This window comes from Myiozetetes cayanensis, unplaced genomic scaffold (assembly GCF_022539395.1).
Source record: "Myiozetetes cayanensis isolate MyiCay16 unplaced genomic scaffold, myiCay2020 scf10, whole genome shotgun sequence".
NCBI classification, from domain to species: Eukaryota; Metazoa; Chordata; class Aves; order Passeriformes; family Tyrannidae; genus Myiozetetes; species Myiozetetes cayanensis.
In genome coordinates, this window is record NW_026086605.1 from 13327176 (window position 1) to 13346969 (window position 19794).

The 19794-nt window shown below is 39.9% G+C and overlaps 1 protein-coding gene across 4 annotated transcripts in view; it reads left to right on the forward strand.

Moving 5' to 3' along the window:
• The first annotated feature begins 365 nt into the window (after positions 1–365).
• SLF2 (SMC5-SMC6 complex localization factor 2) overlaps positions 366–19794 on the forward strand; it is a 30077-nt gene continuing 10648 nt past the window's right edge. The window contains exons 1-12 of one of the 4 annotated variants that reach the window (XM_050339218.1): positions 366–601; positions 4884–4927; positions 5404–6110; positions 6855–6912; positions 8131–9314; positions 12442–12524; positions 13487–13600; positions 13855–14022; positions 15842–15944; positions 17442–17517; positions 18766–18907; positions 19362–19470. In XM_050339218.1, the coding sequence (XP_050195175.1) occupies positions 492–601; positions 4884–4927; positions 5404–6110; positions 6855–6912; positions 8131–9314; positions 12442–12524; positions 13487–13600; positions 13855–14022; positions 15842–15944; positions 17442–17517; positions 18766–18907; positions 19362–19470 (2898 nt within the window). In that variant the 5' untranslated portion in view covers positions 366–491. Of the gene's footprint in view, positions 602–4883; positions 4928–5403; positions 6111–6854; positions 6913–8130; positions 9315–12441; positions 12525–13486; positions 13601–13854; positions 14023–15841; positions 15945–17441; positions 17518–18765; positions 18908–19361; positions 19471–19794 lie in introns of those variants that run through there. The other 3 variants (XM_050339225.1, XM_050339232.1, XM_050339241.1) reach the window with 3 other exon arrangements.

A 19794-nucleotide genomic window follows, 5' to 3' on the forward strand; every position in this document is an offset into this window, starting at 1 on the left:
ATGCCCGCTTTTCTTCGTGGGACGGTTCTGCTCGCGGGCCTTTCCCCCAAAAGCGGCCCCAAAATCCCGCAGTTCGCCCCGGGGAGCCGTGAGGGGGCGGCGCGCGCCGGGCCCGGAGCCTCGCGGGGGAGGCGGGGCCTGCCCCGAACGCACCAATCCGAGAGCGGCGGCGGGATGAGTGGCACGAGACCAAGGCGCCAAACCACCCTTCCTCCTCCCAGCCCGCCTTCCGCCCTCCCGGTAGCCAATCACAGCCGCGGCGCTGCTCCCTGTCCCGCCCTCGGCGGCGAGAAGCCAATGGAAGGCGCGGCCCCAGCGGTCGCTCAGCCAATCAGCGGCCGAGCCCTCCCATTGAAGGAGAGCCGGGCACAGCCCGTCCCGTAACCCCCGCACGGAGGGGCCGTTCCGCCCGCGGGCCCCGCGATGGTGCCGGGGGTGGCCGCGCCCGCCGCTCCCCTCGCCCGTGTGGGGCCCGCCGGACCGTCCGCGCCATGACCCGCCCGCTCGGCGAGGGGCTGCCGTCGCCGGGCCCGCCCGTCGCCATGTCCCGACGCCATGTTACGCCGGCGGCCGCGGGCAGGGAGGCGGCCCAGGACGGCAGGTACCGCACGGGAGGGTTTCCGCCGCTGTCGCCACCGCTGTCGCCGCCACTGTCGCCCCCGGGCACCGAGCCCGCTTAGCGGGGCGCCGCGGCTTCCGGCGCGCCCGGGATGGGTGGCAGGGGGCGCCCCGGCGGGCGTTACCGGGGCCGCCCCGGGAGCATCCCCGGGAACCCGCTCGGCGGGCGGGGGTGAGAGCCCCGCGGTGTTCCAGCCGCGGAGGGACCGGGGCCGCCTCAGTGGTATCTGCACGTGATGCCGGTGGTTCGCTGGCCGAAGGGAAGGGTCTGGCACTGTCCAGCCGAGTTCTGGCTGGCGTCTCCAGCACATCCTTCGGGATGCTGGAGTGCTCCCACGTGTGCCCTCCCATCTCATGCCCCGGTGCTGGCGAGCCCATCTGTGGAGCTGAGCGGCTCCAGCGGTTCGGCTCTAACGGAGAGCTCGGGGTGCCGTCGGTTCAGCTCCCGAAGCCGCTCCGGCCGGGACCTGTCCGCTAACGGCGCTGCGGGACACGGTCTGCGGTGGAAGCAGTGGCGGTCAGTGACAGTTTTTAGAACCTGTCTGCTAACTATAAATCCAAATTCAGATAAAGAGTTGGTGAGGTTCTTTTGGAGGCCACCGAATTAAATTTAAGTTCTGTTTCCTACAGAATGAGACAAGTCAAAATTTTCTTATGCCGTTAGCAGCGCCTTATTTTGTTCTGAGCCTCTTTTTTTGATAGCACCTACGTCTAAAGGAAGGGGAGAAGGTAAAAGTTCAGTTCAGTTTGCGTCTTGTTTCTTGCCCTAGAAAAGTGAAACTGTATTTTCGATTTTGCTGCAGGTGTCTAAAACACTGTGAGATTTTCTGTGTGACTTTCATTAAAAAACCATTCTGTTCTGAATGGCTTTGTTATGATTTTTTTTTCTATTTCTGCAGTGCTTTTCAAGATGCTACATTTCATCAATGATGTAACTTTTTGTAGTTTATTCCTGTGTTATGTGAATTTGCTTTCTCTGAGCTATTGGTATTGTTTCCTTTTAAAAGGACAGTTTTTATCCAGAGATTAGCACTAATGGAGCTGTTAAAGGTAAATTACTTTTACCAAATGCTCAGGGATTTGTTTTTTTTAAGACAAGTAAATTTCCTCCTTCCCTCTTTCATGTGGGTTGTGTCCTTAGTTTTGAAAGCCCTGAAAACTCTGTTAAGTTCCTCTTCTGGCAGTGTAGCTTTTTTCTTTGTCAGGCGACATATGTTAATGTCTTTTGCATGTTTCATGGGGGTTTTTAGTGATCTCCTTGGTGTCTCAGTCAATATGAGAGCATTCACAAAAATGGAGTAACTTTTTTGGGGGGGGGATAAAAGGTTTTGCTGAATTTATATATTTTGCCATAAAGTGTTTACTTGAGGTAAGAGCTGTGTAGTTGTTCATAAATATACATTAAACAACTGTGATTTTCATGTTAGGTAGTAAAGAGTGAAACCCAGTAACTTCTTACTAAAACAACCTGTAAATGGTTTGTGAAGAGTCAGGGTCCCATTCACATAAAAAAATCACATGTTCTCTTTATACTTTCACATGTATATGAAAAGCAGGTTGGAAAGGCCAGTTCTTTCTCATATTCTTCCCTGTACTGCATTAAATGTTTTCTTCTTTTCTTTTTAATCCTTTGTTTTGTCTGAAGTTTCCAGTACACTTCCTTGACTGAGGTACAATACAGAGTCCTGGTTGGACAGTTCCTGTCCCTTGCACTTCCAAAAAGCAGAGTTACAAATGCGAAGGAGAAAATACTGGTGGATAAGTACTTTCAAATAAGTAGTCTAAAGCAAATCTCCATTCAAATAAAGCTTTTATCCCAGGGAAAAGGGAAGTGCCTCCATTCTCTCAGTTATGTTGTACAAGGCTTTGTATAATTATGGAATAAACGAGAATTTTGCTACAGAGCTCTTGCATTTAGAGCAAAAGACAGCAAAAAGATAGAACAGTGTGTGAAGGACATAGTCATTCAGAATCAGTGGCTGTGGGAACAAGGACGAAGATGGTGGAAGGCCTTGGGTTTGGTTTTGTTATGACCCACCCCTGAAGGCAAGAGTAACACAAAATCCCTTTGGGTGGATTAGAGTGAAAGGACACCGAATGACCAATGTTGTTTTTTTTTTTTTTTGCCAATGGTCAATCGTTTGAGAAATTAATCTTTCACAGTACAGTCTTTCTTACAGTTTGTCTTCCAAGTTTAGGTGAAAAGAAGAATCTGAAAGGTAACTAAAGATGAGATTTGCCCTGTCAGTGGTGCTTCATATTTGGATGGGGCTTTAACTGGGCAGAAAGTCCAATTGCTTAGTTAGGATAATAGAAAGCGTTTGGAAGGACATGCAGTGTGGGAAGCTGTGGGCACTGGATGATTTTGCAGCTTGAGAGTGGTTCATGTGAGCAGCGGGTGTGTCTGAGGAATGTGAGGTGGAGACAGCTGTGAGCAGGTGAGGTCAAGGTGGTCTAGGGCAGAAAGAGAAATCGGTCAGCAGAAGAGAATAAACCTGCATTTTAGCCTTTTGATTCTTCTGCTGAACTGAGATGTGGAGATTCCGTGTGCTGAAAATTTTGTATTGTTTGAAAGTAGCTGAGTGACATAAGCAGGAAGAGTAAACCTGTCTAATGGAGCTGGGAGCCTGGTGTCAAAAATTTCTTTAACACTGTTGCTGTAGCATGTGAGAAGAACATGCCTATTTTGGCCTATGTCAAATTGAGCTGAGACAGATTGGAGGCAGCTAGTCTTTAACAAGTAGTTTTTCTGGTCTCTTTAGTAAGCCAAAAAACCCCAGTTTTATGCACTCACACATTCTAATTACAGGTGTCTTTTCATTGAATTACAGTATTTTTAAATATCACTGCTTGCCAGTAGCCTGATCTAAGAAGTATCAGTGCATTATAAACAGCTTTTTGTATTTCTATAGGTGCTAAAAATGCAAAAGCCATGTGAGAAAATGCAAAATTGAAAGTTACAAGCTTAAAGAAAGATTAAAAATGAAATCCAAATTCAGTTTTTATGAGTGAGGAGTAGGTCTTCTGAACTAAACTTCAGAAATGGTTACTGAGTCTGTGGGAACACAGTCATGTATAGATGCTTGAACATGTTACTTTAGAATCTGGAATAAGTTAAGTGTTTCCTTGGTTGTCAGTGTTGCACTGTTGGAAGTGTACAGAAGTTGCACTGTACAGAAAGATAACAAAATAGGGAAGAAGATCTTAAACCAATCTGTGTTCTTGCTTTCTCACATCAATATTTTGTTTGAGGAGACACTTCCAAGACAGGTATAAGTATAGCCTTGAAGTCGTTAGTAGACTATGTGGGAGAAGATGAAGATAGCAAGTTCATAGATCCTGATGTATTTTAGTGTTCAAGTTGCACATTGCTCAGACAATCTGCCCATTTTTAGAAACAATATTCTCTAATGGAGAAACACCTTGGGGTTCTAATGTTCCCCTTGTTCTTGCCAGAGAAGATACCTCTGAATTAAAGCTATTAATTATCTCGTAGGTGGTTGTAGAATGCTGTTTCTGTTGGAAGCCAGAAAATGCTGGTGCTGGGTGCTGTGAGGGAGACCACTGACAAGTGTGCATTGTTAAGGGACAGTGCTGGTACAAATTCCTGCTGAGCAGTCAGGTAACAGTGCTGATAGGAATTTGCATCCCAGCCTGGCACCAGATGTGTGAGGAAAGCAACAAGCAGTGGTGCACAAAGGCTTATAGACCACAAGAAGAAGGTTACAGGATTATTTGAACTTTACAACTTGCAGGTAGACCTTTGTGGTCAGACTTGACTTAAACCAGTAATGCCTTGAAGAGGGTTTGGTCACCGAGGGTAATGATGAGCCCAGCTTTTTACCACTGTAAACCTTAAAAAACCCAAACAAAACCCAGTAGTAGTTATCAGCTCAAAGTGATAGCAGAGATGGGGAGGTTGTTAAATGCCATCACATAAGGTACTGGTGAGGTCTTGTCTAGAATACTGGATGCAGGCAAAGTTGGTCCTATTCAGGAAAACTTAGTTTAAGCTGGAAGAGTAGTTAAGACATAAAAGGATGATAAAGGAAACAGATGGGTTGACTTCGTTAGCCAAGCAGAGTGAAGGCTAGAAGGTGAAGGGGATGTTGATGCTTTTTCTGATTTATCAGCAATAAGAGCTGTTGGCATTAAAATATCTGTAGAAATAAATTACAGTATTTTAATTTTATTAATATTTACTGTATGGGCATTTAGATATTGTTCTTTTAAAAAGATAAAATAATATTTTCTTTTCTATTCAGAAACAAAACCATTACAGAGTTCTTCAAACCAGTTTTAAGTCAAGGTAAATATGTAATTTTTATATGGAATAAATTTATATGAATTTTAATTATGTAAGTGTGCAGAATTATAGTCCAATCTCATTCTAGATTGCTGCAGCAACATAATGAGTGTAGCCTACCAAATATGTCAAAATGTACACATTTAATTTTTTCTAATAATGTAACTGAAATGTCAATTTCCTGATAAAATTAATTTTTTTAAATAGTGATGTAATTATTATTTCACGTTATTGTCTCATGTTTAAGCTAGATTGTTTATAAAAATTGAAGTTATGTTGTAGATCATGTACTTCTTTGATATGAAACAAGTCACATGGCAATACCAAAACTGAATGATTAAGTAAATTTATTTTGGATTATGTGTGTGAGAGAGAGATATGAAATATCAAGTAATATAGTACAAGAAGGTTTGTTAGTTTGTTGGGTTTTTTTTGCTTCCATTACTGTGTTTGTGAATAATTTGTGTTTTCTCTCTTAGACCTTGGCCGTAAAGACAGAATGGTACTGAGTTCACCTGACAGAGGAAATGTAAAAGATGCAGGAATGGGACTGCCAGTTCTACGTGCTGAAGGTTTTGAAAGGAAAATATCTTCTCCAAAGAAGGTCAGAAGAAAAAGATGCCAGACCAAACACCAAACAAGTCCTGTGGTAGATGCCTTTCGAAAAAGAATTGAGGAAAAGGACAGTGTAAATGTTTTAGAGGATGGCAGAGTGTGCAAGGCATTGAGTTCATTGTACCCAAAAGTTGTGATTCAGAAACTCTTTGTTACCACAGGGTCTCTGAACAATTTCTTGGCCAAAAAGGATAAGACTGTCAAGTCAGAACAGGAGAGAAATGGGAGTTTTCTGGGTGTAGGAAGAGCACCATTGTCTTATGGAAATAGTTGGGAAGAGGAAAATGACTGTATGGATCTAGCAGACACTAGCTCAGACTCTGACAAATGTGTTTCACCACCAGAAGCTGATACTCGAAAAGCCTGCAGTAGAAATACTGGCACTGTGAGCACCACATCTCTGTGCCAAAGCCCAGGTTTCCCCATGGAATTGCCCTGCTCTCCTACTGATTCTGCATTTAGGTTGTCACTGGAAGCTCCCTGCAGAGAAAGGGAACAGAAGAAACAGGAACTGAATCACTCTAAGCCACATCCTGTAAAACCATTCTCAGGAACAAGTGTATTGCATCAGGTGTGTTTAAAAGGGTCATTAAAGGTGGAAATCACTGACCCATTGTGCATGCGAAGTTTTAAATTTTTTTTTAATTTTTTTTTTTTTTAAGTTTGCAGTGTAGGAGCAGATTCTTGGTGCTGCCTTTTTCAGATGTAAAAAAGAGTTTATGTTCTTTTGCTCTGCTGTTTTAAATTTTAGGTTGTGCATGGCTAAGCCAGTTCTTAATCATTTTACAATAAAAGAAAAATCCTAGTTTAAAAGCAGGGAAGGTATTCTGGGCTAGATATGAATATGGAAATGCATAGAAATTGTAACTTGAGATTGCATTTTTTAGGAAAAAGTACCTTTATCTTAAATACCTTATAACCTTGTGTTTTCTTACAGTGTAGCTTAGGGAACAGACTGGCAAATTTCTGCTATTCAGAAGTTGCAATTAATAGCAGTTCAGATTTATGCATTTAAGCCACAGTATTTAGAAAGAGATGGAAATGGTCCTATTAAGAATGTAGTATTTCATTACAGATTGAGTTATGTTCACTCTTTTAATGTGAAGAAAATATAAAAAATTTGGGTTGAGTTCTTTTTTTTTAAATTTTTGCAGCTTTGTTTTAAACTTGTCTTGAAATGAGGTCTATTAACATATTTCTGGGGATGTGTGGAACTAAGTCTGTGCTGGATTCAACACTTGGCTTGAGATGTCAGCATCCTGGTTTTAAAAAGCATGCAATTAACTTTTTTCCCTTCCTCTATCTTTATTTTTAGGGAAATGGATGTCCTTTAGGAAAAATACCACATTTTAGTTCAAGAGAGACTGCCTCAGGTATGAGCAGTGCTGTTAATACGGAAATAATTAAACAATCAGATTCATCCCTTAGTGTCTCTTTTTTAATGGCTTTTTTTTCTGGAAGTTATATTTTTGGTTTTATCTCAATAAAAAAATAATTGCTGTATGGTCAATGTTATTTCTATTATGGCAATTTTGAAGGGATTTTAAAGTAATTTGTGATTTTAGTGTAAAACTGATTGTTTGTAACTTAATTAGAAGTCATGATATTTCATTGTCTTAAAACCTTAATCCCAGGTTATTTTTATGGTTTCTCTTGCATTTTGGATAATCCACATTTACTGTGGTGCTTAATAAATTCAGCCTTTCAGCTTAATCCAAAAAGAAAGTTCTTGTTGAACAAATCACTAAAATTTAACTGGTATTCTTGTTGCTTTTTGTCCCTTTAAACCATGTAATTTTGTTCTATGGGAGGTAGACCTGAATCTAAAAAGCTCACATGAGTAGAAACTTGAGGTAGGTCAGTAGGATAAAATTAAAAAAAAAAAAAAAAAAGGGTCTATAACTGTGGAAACCCATCAGATTCTTTGCTGCTCTGCATCACTTTCCACCTGCAGAAGCACTTGGCCAGAAGTGCCAAAATTGAGTTGGGAAGTTCTCAGCCGCATCAGCTTCATGAAGTAGCTGTCTGTGATGTGTCCAGGTGCTGGTGCCAGCTCGAGGCTGGAAGCATGAAAGCATGGTGAGGAACGTGGACTCTGATTCCACAGAACCGTAGTCTAAAAACAGATTTCTTCATTTTCTGAATGCCTTTTTTTTTTTTTTAATGCCCACAGTTAAAATTATTGAAGTATTTCCAAAATGCTTTTCATGCTGCTTGTTATTTATACCCATAATATGGAACTTTATTCCAGTCCCATATCTTAACTGGGCTATTATCTCTTTCCAAAGACTGATTCCAGTGTGTAGGAAAAGTTTTCTATGGTGGCTACTGAGCTGCTTTAAAATAAATGGATTGAAATTAATTTCAGAGTTAATTAATAACAGTACCGTATCAGCTAAGTCTTAATTGTGGTCCATTTTGTCCAAGCAGAATGGAAGTTGTAGTTTCTGACAAAACTTTCAGTCCTAGTTGACTTAAAAACAGAAGTTAGTTCTTTAAAGGGTAAGCTGTTATGCATTTCATTTTTTTATTATTATTTTTATTTTTAAATATGACAACAGTGTTTTACTTTTTTCTCGAACACTTCATAGATGACCCATCTCAACCAAAGCTAAAGCAGGTTTTAAAAAAACATGAGGCAACTTCTCCACATGCATTTAGAACATCATCTGAGATGGCCTCTGGTTTGCCCAAGAGCCCAGCTGTTCCTTCACACTGCCTTACAGCTAAGGTGTCTTCTGGGACATCCAAACAAAGAGACTCTCCTGGGAAAAGAAAACAAACTGCCATGAGTGTGGATGAAGATGGTTCAGATCAGTCTGAAATACCAAGTTTGAATGACCCTGCTTTTAGTAGATCATCTTCAAAATGCAAAAATAGGAGGACTGACTTTGTAAAAAATATCTTTTTAAAATCTACTCATGATGATGTTCTGCAACTAAGGGATGTTGCTGCCCTGTCTAGACATGATTCTACTCTTTCGAAGGATCACCTTAACTCGGGCGAGGAAAAGGAGAAAAATGATTGCTCTGCTGTAGGTTTGCCATCATCATATTCTGCACACAGTCCTGATAATAACCATATTTCTGTTGTGGATACCAAAGAGAATCAATTGCAGCTGGCTAACTCATGTTTTGTCTTGGAAAAGTCCCTTCCTTTTTCTCAGGAAAAAAGTACTGTGTTGCCTTCTCTCCACTACTTAACACAAACAAAGTGTGTGAAATCTCCTCTCAAGATTGCTGGCTTATCTCAGGTACTGGATGCTTCTAAGAAAGAGCAGGATGGGAAAAAACCAGAAAGACATGAGCACAATAAAGCACACATAAACAGTATCCTATACAGCAACAGTTTTTCAAAAACAAAACACAGGACTTCAGGAAGTGCTTCTGATTCTCATACAATGGAAGTATCCGGGAAACTTGCACCCTCCCAGGAGACTGGTAATATTGTTCCCCTTTCATTGCCTTTGAGAGAATGTTGCAAGGACAGCAGCCATATGTCTTCACAATCCTCAGGAGAGTTTAAAGGTGAAAACACCTCTACAGACAAGTCCAAGCTGAATGAAAAATCACAGAGGGGCTTTGATAGTGAAGATGAGATTTTGGAATCTGTTGTAGATGATGATGATGATGATGATGATGATGATGATGATGATGAAGCATTTATACCACTGCAAAAAGTTCTCTGCTCAAGTCTCAAGCCACAGATAGGAACCCCAGAAAAATCTTGTGACAGTTTTTCTCAGGACACTCTGACTCCATTACTGAACTTTCATGTAAGTGTCTAAAACCCAAAAAAGCATGTTCTTTAAAATATTCTTTTATGGGTGTTATTTGTGAGAAAAATAGTATAGATTTTAACACAGTGCAAGGCCCAGTTGGTGCTAAATTGTTACCTTGTGTTTCCAAGTTTAGGATAATAAAATTTTATATAGTAAGTATCCACCAGGACACATACAGAGGCCCTGTTGAATGAATCTCATACTCAAAAATCAGTCATCTGCAACCTCACCTGTTCCAGCTGATAGAGACAGACAACAACTTGTTCAGCTGTTCTAGAGAACTAATTTCTGCTATTCAGCTCAGTTTTATAAGCCCATAACACTTTGCTCCAGCATCTGTATCCAGTTGTCTTCTACTACCTATTCCACTACCATCCACAAACCATGACTATTTACTCAATTTTTGCAACAGACAGAGACATATTGTTGTAGAATCAAATAGTCAAGTTTTTGTCTTAGGTGGTGTCAGTAGAACCCCTTGGTAATAACAGTCAGAATGTGCATGACTGATTGGTAACAGTTGTTTTAAATGAACTTTAATAAAAAATCAGTTGTACACTGACACTTGGCCACCTCTTGCTGATTCTCGTTATGCCCACTAAAGCTACAACAAAGTGGGATGAGATAGATAATCAGCTTTGTTTTGTTATATTTTTATATGGTTTTCCCCCCTTACTCGTAAAGCACGAAAATTCAGAATTATTTGCCTGTAAAACTGGTTACTTGTCATAAGGGTCCTATACTGTACAGCTACAATGTAATTGGAGCAGGGGTGTGCTTGTTACTGTGCTTGTCCTTGGAATGTCTGAAAGATGGTTTGTGCAGATACAGACATTGAGAGATTTGTGTGCTAGACTCCAATCATACATTCTTGACACAGTCAGATTCGTGGACGAGTAAGTGCGATGTTTCCTTTCAGGTTGTGTTTCATGGAAATTGGAAGTATTTCAGAAAGGATTTCAGAAAACTGAATGACTTCTGCTCACAAGGGGCAGATGAAGCATTTGAATCCCTGTGTACAGGATATTACAGTGATGAACTGATATGTGTTTTTTAAAATTAGGTCATTTGTTCAATTGGAGCTTGTCAAATAAGTACTGATTTTGAAGTTATATTGTAAAATAATGTTTTAATAAGGAAGGTTCTGCAGTAGGTCTTAGTGTGGCATTCCTGATAGCTGGTACAGGTTGGAAATGGCTGCATTTAAACAAAGGGATTTTGTACTGAGCCTGGCTCGGTTGGAGTTAATTTGCTTTGCAACAGCTGCATGGTGCTGTGTGCTTCAGACAAAAATGGGTGTTGGTAAGAGACCAGTCTTCTACCTATTGCAGAGCAGTACTTGCACAGCATCAAGGCTTTTTCTTCCTCCCACACTGTCCCCAGAGAGTAGACAAGAAGTTGGGAGGGAACAGGGCCTGGGCAGCAGACCCAGATGACCAAAGGGATATTTTCCATGCCAGGTAGTGTCATGTTCAGCAATCAAAACCAAGTAGGGGAAGGTGGTCTGAAATGTAGCCATTACTCAGTCTAGCTGGGTATCCTTCTCCTTGTGAGAGGTACTAAGTGACTGCCTTTGAATCACTTTTTCTTTTCCCCATCATCCTTTTTCCTTATTAAACTGCTATTTTGACCAATGTGTTCCCTTGCCTTTGCTCTTCTTATTCGCTGCCCAGCACAAGTGGCTGGAGAAATGAACAAGCCTTGTGGTGCTTAGCTGCTGGCTAGGTTCAGCCCACCACTAGTTCCTGCAGTGGAAAATGAACAGCAGAATACCTGTAAAAATACTCTCTTCTCCCTCCTCCTCTTCTCATGTTTTTCAGTCTCTGGAATGGTTTATTTGTTGACTGAGTTGCTATCTCCATGGGTAGATGTTGAAGAGCCATAATTATTTTACCTGTCCTTCTGATTCATTATGCAAGAGTGTTATAGATCAGAGTTCTGTGGTTACACACACATTCTACAATCTTAGTCAACGTGTCTACGTAATTAATGGTTAAGCCTGATAAACAGATGCAGCCTGGATCAAATGTTTGTGGCATGTGTATGTGACCACAACATTTGGCCTGGCCTGCATAATTAATTGCCAAGTAAGACAAAGCAGTTAGGAACTGTGGCAACATTTTCATGACCATGTTTTTTGCATGTACTAACATTCTTCTCTTGCGTTGTAAGAAGGGACTTATGTCCACATTGGAATGAAGTTTTGATTCCTTAGTTGTTCAACAGTCATTTTAGACATTTTAACCAGATATAAAATGTGGGAGAGGTGAAGACTTCTTACCTTAATGTTTCCCACACAAAGACGTGCTGCTTGTTACATTTGAAAGGTATCTCTTAAGAGCAAGGTGGTGTCAGAGGGGCTGTGCTTGTCCAGAGAGCATAATCATGGCCCTAAAAGATGTAAAATCTGTGTCTGCTACAAGCTGAATAAAAGACTGACCACTGAAAAACAAACCACTACTGAAATTAGTTAAGACTTTGCATGTTGTTTGGTTTGTGTTTGTTTGTTTGGGTTTTTTGTTTGGTTGGTTTGGTGTTGTTTTTTTTTTTTTTTTTAATTCTTCTTATTAGCTTCCTAATTTCAGTTTTTGTTAGGATTTTAATTGGAAGTTTTGTTTTGTCTGAAGATTTTAGAGGTGGTTTAAAAACACTGGTACTTTGCCCTCCAGGGACTCTGGAAGTGAAAAAAGGGTCATGAATAATTTTTGGAGTTTCTTGTCTTGTGCACAAGAATGGGGATTCCAGGGTCTCAGTGGGTGACAATAATAAAGTTGTAGGGTAAAAGGCTTCCGATGCTAATGTTCTTTGTGAAGGTCAGCTGGAGGTCAGCCCCAGAGATGGAGATTTTTGTTTAATTGTTCAGATCTATCCTGAAGTGTAGTTATTTCTAAATTAGTCACTGAGAGAGATTTGACCATTATGTAAAATTACCAAGGGACTGAGAAACCTAACCTGTTAATCATCCTGTTTTGCGGAATCTCCTTTGGGTTTTTATCTGCATGTAAAATATCATTAAAATTGGAAAAGATTTCTATTTTCATTGTGTTTATTGTCTAATACAATATTATGAATAAATTAATCTCTCGTGGTTTTTTTTAATTTCTTACTATTTCATTTACAGCTTTCTAAGACTCCTACTGTAACCAAGGTATCTTATGTGAACAGCTTAGAAAACCTCTTGAAGGAAAAAGAAGAATCTAGAAGGTTTGTTTCTTAAAGCTGGTTTGAAAAATTTGGGATGGTGTTGTAGAAGCTTAGATTTACCTCATCTCCCCAAAACTGATGGAGTTTGATTAGCACCAAGCTAAGCTCTGCCTGCTGATGGCACCAACATACATCTGACAGGACCTACAAGTATGGCTTAACTCCAAAAGCTGAATGACAGGCTCCTTCCAAGCAATAAGGAGTGATTTGTGATGCCTCTGCCTACCCTTGAAGAGCCAGACTCAATTTACTGATGCCTTCGTTGTAGGTCACTGAGCCAGCCAGCAGCTGCTGGTCAGGCATGAAATAGAAATATTTATGTAGACTTGGCTGTACTAGTTTCTTCAAAGGTATTTGTAGCTCAGCTTTGGTTCCCAAAGTTGTGTAGACTATTAGTGTCTGAGTAGGCTATACAGGTCAGTGAACAGAACTAATGAGTGTTCTTGTAAGAGATCTTTGGGGTAGAAGTGAAATGTGGTTTATGTGCTAATGGCAAGTGGTGGTGATGGGTATGTATGTGTGATTGGCTGTTTTGATTAAAGAATCTGACCCTGGTAACTGTGGGCTGCTAGACTGTGAAGTAATGGATACTCCTATAGCTAATGCTGTTTAACAAATAAAATATTTGTTTGGTATTTAAAAAAGTAATTAAAAATTCAGCCACGAGATTGAAAGTTTTGTGCAATTACAAAAAAATGTATCAAAGTTGGTTGAGTGTATTTGTCTCTAACAAATTAGTGATTGACTGCTCTGTTGGAAATTCATTAGGTTTTGGGAAACATTCGCTGTGTACCTTGGAATAGCAAGATGCTTGGTTTTTACACAGATTCAGTGTCTCGCATGCTTCTGTCATCTGTAGTTGGCTACTGACTCCTGAGTTCACATTCAGAGCCTGGATTTTGTTGTCTTCTGTTGCAAATGCTAAATGGTGACGATGTCCTCTGCTGCTACTGTTATTTCAGGGTAGATGAACTAGAAGAGCAGTTACAGGAAGACATAGAAAGAGACGACAATGCTTCCGATGGAGAAAATGAGGAGAATGCCAGTGGAGATGAAGATCTCTTGGAAGAACACAGGTCCTTCCAATTCCAAAACCAATTAAATCTAGCTTATTTTTTCCAAACCTCTCTTTATTTCCAATAGTTGTTGTTAATACATTTATTGTGAACCATTTTTATATCTTTAGGGGTGGATTTCCCTGGGTGTTTCTGTGTTTTAACAATTCAGCTTTCACGTAAGACTGATGTGTTCAACATCTGCAACTAATTATCTCAAGCAGCAAATAGCTTCTCAATATTTGAATTAACAGAAGCAATTTTCAATTTTACAGGGCGTTTACAAAGAGATTTTCAGTAGCAGTTAATGGCATACCTGACAGCCACCCTGGAGAAGATATATTTGATTTATCAGCCTCTGGGCAAATCTTCAATCAACATAACCTTGACTTGAGGAATTTTTACTTCATCCCTCAAAATCCTATAGAAAAGCTGCTTTTTAAGTAAGAATATCCTCTTTACTTTGTTGTGTTTACTCATACAATTTTCTTTGGTGTTAGCAGTTTTAAGATAAAATAGTATCTCTGCATATAAATGTGCTCTGTCTTACTAAGTAGGCAAGACTAACTTCCTTTTGCTGGAATTTTCCTTGCTCAGTTAGCTTTACAGAACAGTAAACTGTAACTTGAAGCTTCTTTCCTTCTTCCTCTGCAATTCTTGAAAAACCTCTTACGTGAGACATAAAGAAACAAAGAGCTGTTCTGGCCTCTTCCATCTTTCTGCTGCATTGGGCTATCGTTGATAACCTCACCAGCTTGTGGAAGATAAATGCAGAAGTGAAATGTTTTAAATGAACACAAGCTTAACTATCCCCAGATAGAAAGAGGACCTTTGTGGTGAACTGATTTGTGACCTTCTGGTGTCGCACTGTGCCTGCTGAAAGACTTTTGGTGCTTCCGTCCTGGAAGGGCCTGGGACTTGAGGCTTCACCTAATGGGGATTGCAGAGTCACAATCTCTGACACCTGCTAGACTCAGTCACTCACAACCAATCAGTGTGTCTGTGTGTATATAAACAAGTGCTGTGGAACTCCTAGACATTTCTGTTCTATATTTACGAGGCTGCCAGACTATAAATAGCTGGACAAATTCTTGTCTAATACCACAAGTGTAAATCCTGAAAAATTTCGGTTATTTCAGTTGGTATTTGATTGTAAACATGTATCAGTGGAACTGAGAAAATTCTCTTACTCCTGAAGTATTTTATGTATGTGTTTACGTGCAGCTGTGGGTGTGAAGAGGAGGAGGATGACTTCTCATCTCTTGAAGAAGTGATGTTTGTGATACACTCCTTTGGCTTCAGGCCTTTCTATTCATATGTTTTTGAGATCACGAGGATATAAGCTTCAAAAGTATCTTGTAAATCAGTGACTGGAGGAATGAGAATTAAGCTAATCATCCCTTGCAGAAGGCAATTAGGATTTAATTGTTTATGCATTCTGTCCAGTTGGCACAGCTGGCATGTACTGGCTGCCCAGTTGGCACATGGAGGTCTTCCCAGTCAGACAGGTAGAGGGTATATGTAGGAGTTAGGACACAGATCTCTCAACAGAGTTACCTGATTTAGTAGATACAGAGAATAGAGGAAACTAAAGAAGGGTATGTGGGAAACTGGATATCATTAATTCAGCTGCTTTTTACATACCTAACTCCCTAAGGAAGACTAAAACTAAAATAATTCGGTGATAGCAATGACATATTTTCTTCTAACAGCTTTTTTTTTGCACCTCACAAATTTGCACAGTAAGATTAGGTTGTTTGGTTTTAATTGCCTTCAGACTCTTTATTTAAAAGAGTATTTTAAAAATAATGTTTTTTTTTCTCTTTTCTTCTGAAAGTGTTGGTAGAGGTCATTGGACAGTTAAAAGTCTTATTCACTTGTCTCAGTGAGCATAACAGCCTGTCTGTGCAGTCAGGCATAGTGGTTCACAGTACAGTAGTGAAAAACCAATGTTTATTTGAAACTTTTATTCTCTAATGATACAAATGTTTCCAAACTGTATGTTATGGCATTCTGGAGAAAAAAGTAGCTGTTCTAAATGACATTTGTAAATTTGATTGCTATTACAAACCAAGGTTTGATTACTATAGCATTTTATATAGGTAATAGCATGTGAATAACGTCTGGTTTGGTTATTCAGATCTTTCTTTGCTGTTGAAGATGATCTGAGGGGTGGTGAAGTTCTTATGCTTTTGTGGAAGTAATGATTCAACCACTAATTGATTTTTATCCTCTCTCCTCACCCCTATCTTTCTCTTACAGTTCTGGTACCACGCAGCAGCTTTATTTAGCTGTTAATGGGTTTTTAAGTTCTTCTTACAGTTGTATATTGTGTCCCATACCAATTCTGAAATGGCTTTTCCAGGTAAGTCTATGCTATTCATGCAGTTATACTCTGTGCATGTATAATATATTTCCTGGAAGCCAGCTGTAGCAGGAATAATCAGAATAAGTTTGTGAATCTGTTCCATTAGGTTAACAACTTTAAAATCAAGAAGTCTTTTTTTGTTTTGTTTTGTTTTTCTTTGTTTGTTTTGATGTTTTTCTCTGGGTTCTGATTTGTTCTCCAGCCTAGAATACTTTGATTGTCACTGGGGGTAAAATACTTTAGATAGCTTTTTCTCCACACTTTGAGTGAATGCAGAGATGCATGTCCCTGTCCGTGTTTGTATATGCGGCTGCATTTGAAAAGGACACAGTACGTGCTAGGTGAGGAGGGACTTCAGGATATTAATAGTGTGGGCCAAATCACAAGCAAATGTTAATTGTATTGCCTTCCATCCTCAGAAAAAAAATACATGCTGCAGTATGCAAAAATGCCATTTCTACATATCACCTAAATCATCAGAGATACCTGCATTGTCAGATAACTTTCCTTTGGAAAAGGTACCTTATGGCTCAGGAAAAAGCCTGGAGTCATTCTCAAAGGAAATGTGGTGGCTGTCTCCTTTCTAAATGTCTGCATCTGAATCCCCAGGAATTTGCAAAGTGCAAAACTCACAAAAATGCTTCTCTCCAATCTCCATTCTATTATTACTTACCACATTGTAACTGTACCTGAAACAAAAAAGAAAGCTGGACCACCTTTGGAATTGCAGCCTGGGTCTGTTGACTGGCTTCCTACATTTGCCAAAAGGGAAGCATTTTGCTGTTCTATGTCCTTCCCTCCAGCCAGTAAAAAACTGCTGTGCCCCCATTCTGTGAGCCCTGGTGTTCCTCTAATGAGGAGGAAGTGTGAGCCAATTCAGATCACTTACAGAGGAGGAAACTGTCCAGCACTTGGAGAAGAAAAAGAAGTTTTGCTGGGCTAGTGAAGTGCTCCAGGAAACCTGAACTGTACTCCATAGTCATGTTTTTGTTGTTAAGAGTTCTATGAAAAACTACAAATTCATTGTTTTGGTTTAGTATTCCATATGTTCAACTTGCCTGTGACTGGAAAAGGGTGTAATTAAGTCTGTTGCCTCCACTCTTGATCAGGAAGTTCAGTTTTATTGCAGATGCAAATGGGTTCCAGAGGAATCTGTGATACTTTCCATTCTTTTAACCCTCAGATCTTTCTTATGAACTAACATGGAGTTACAGCATTCCGATATTGTAAATAATTAATTTTAAAGTATTCATAGCATCTTTGCACTGCTTGAAATATTCAGTATTCAGAGTACTCTTTTCTCCTTGGTATATCTTGCTTTAGAGGCTTTGGGGTTGTTTTTTTAAGGGTTGGGTATTTTTTTAATCTGTTACTGTTTCTTACTTTTTCTGCCAAGGAGTTGTATGTTGGTTTTGGTTTTGGGGATTTTTTAAATTAGAACCAATGCAATCATGCAGCTTGGTTTTTCATGTGTAGTTTCTTTTCTCTCCACAGATGATGTCTATTCATACTGACCATTGTGTTTCCACTAAGATTTTAGACAGATTGATGGAACTAACACTAAAAAACTGTAAGTATTTGAAGGGTGGAAAGGTGGCCACCTAAATGAAGGTGTCTCTGCACTCAAGTTTAGAAAATTGTTTGTGAGAAAGTTAAAGGTTGTAGTTCTGTTCTGTGATTCTGGCATGAATGTAGGCTCTTCTCTTACTTATGTAATGCACAAATACTGGGGTTTGGTCTTCACTGAGTGTGTTCAAGCTGTACCACAGTGTGTGGTCCTGGCACGTACCTGCAAAGCAGTGCATCCAGTACAGAGGCTTTTAAATTCATGTCTGGTATTTCACAAATAGAATTGACTTGAAGAGAAGCCCAAGTCTGCTCAAAAGTTTGACCCCCTTTCCTTTTTTTACTTTGGAAGATGCAGACACTCACAAGGTGTTTTTCACATTGTCATAGCCAGTGTGTAGCACTGCATGGTTTGCTTTCCAGATAAATGGCAAAAGTGAAGAGGATCATACAGCTGCACAAAAACACTTAGAAGGATCTCCTTCAGCTCATGCTGCTGCTAGTGTCGTGTGTGTTTGCCTTCCTTTATCTGTACTCTTAAATACTTCCCCACAAGTTCCTTTTTATGTCCCCTACGTCTTCACTCAGATCCATCAAAAGTCACTTTCATCGATGTTGTTCTCTTGGAAGTATTTGCTCAGGCCTGTCCAAATTGTACCCCATATTTTAATTCTTGTTTAAAATCAGACTGTGAGCTGATATGAGAGGGAATGTAGCGTCCTTTATTTTGTGCCTTGCTGGCATTAGCCTTGATTCTGAATGAACAGTTTGAGATGATGAATGAACATTCAAAGAATTAAGACTGGGAGAGATCCTTGTTGAGCACTTGTGTTTCAGAAACCTTGCCTGTTTTCAAATCTTGCTTAGTTTTCTTCCAGTCCCACTATGGTAACTCCTTCTTACCTTTACTTTCCCAGAACAGTAATGTATGGATTCTCTTAGAAATAAATATTGCCTCCTTGCTTGTTCTGCTGTTTGTGATAAAAGAGAGCTGTGATAAAAGATTGGTGGAACTTGAAAATAATTGAACTGTTACGTAGTCGAGATGTTTCTCTAGTGTAAAATACTGTGTTAGACGTTTTTTCCCCTCTCCTCATTCTGAACATAAGTGTATTGTTCAGTATACTGACTCTTCTGAGATGAGAGCTGGTAGAACTGATGCAGACTGCTGAGCTTATTTGTTTCACTTAAAAGGAACTAGTGATAAGAGTTAAATTTAAATCTAATCCATTCTATCTCTTTTTATTTGTAGCTTCCATCAGTGATGAACCCTCTAAACTGTGGATTCCTTCAATAGCAGATATATCAGCTGTTTTTGTCAATATGGGCATTGCATTTAGATCTCTCTTTTCATTGGAACATCTTCAGCCCGGCTTTATCAAGCCTGACATTTTGTAAGTGTTTTCCTTTTGATATTTGTTGCTTACATCCTTTGAAAGCAAATCTCGTGCTTAGAATGTAAAAGAACCTTAGATGGTTCTTCTTTATTTCCCCTCCCTTCCATCAAGCCATACTTTTCTTGAAGTTCTCAAGTCAGGTCTTAGTAGGAGTAAATAACCCAGAACTTCAAACCATACCTGCTAAGTAAGGATTCAGCAAACCAGAGCAGAGTCCTTTGTCCTGCGTTTTCCTAGTGAGGTTTGCAGGAATGTTGCTTAAATAACTGAGCAGAATTGTAAGTAATTGGCTACAAATTGAGTTAGACGTGTGTGCTCTGTAACTGAAGATTGTTTTGATTTGAAGGCATTTTGAAACATACACGGGTTTTTTTCTTCAGTTTGATGTTAAGAGGCCTTTGTGGGCTCTTAAATTGTTCATTTATTGCTCAGATTGTGTCTCTTTTATTAGAAGTAAGGTGCAAGAAGCAGTGAGTCAACAACCGACAAGAGGAGACCTAGCCTCTGCCAGTCCAGCCTTCTCCAGTCTACTTGAAAACAATTTAATTAATGTGATTAAGGTAAAAAACCCAGATTTTTGTAGGTTCGGTTTTTCTGTGTGTGTGCTTTCTTTTGGGAGGGAGGATGGGGTTTGCAATCTAGTCTGGAGCATGTTTTGTGAGTAGATGCTGTCCTGTGTGCACATGCTGTTTCAGCTTCACGTTCCCAGAGTTTATTTCAAGCTTGTTGGAAACTTCTTCCTGACTTCCATTGGCTTCACTTACAACTGCACAGTTTAGCTGCCTCCCTTTTCCAGCTGTGGCACTATATCAAACATCTTGGCTCCCTCATGTAGAAGAAACTATTCATTTCTGTGTTCCAGTGGAAATGGGAAGAGGAGTTGA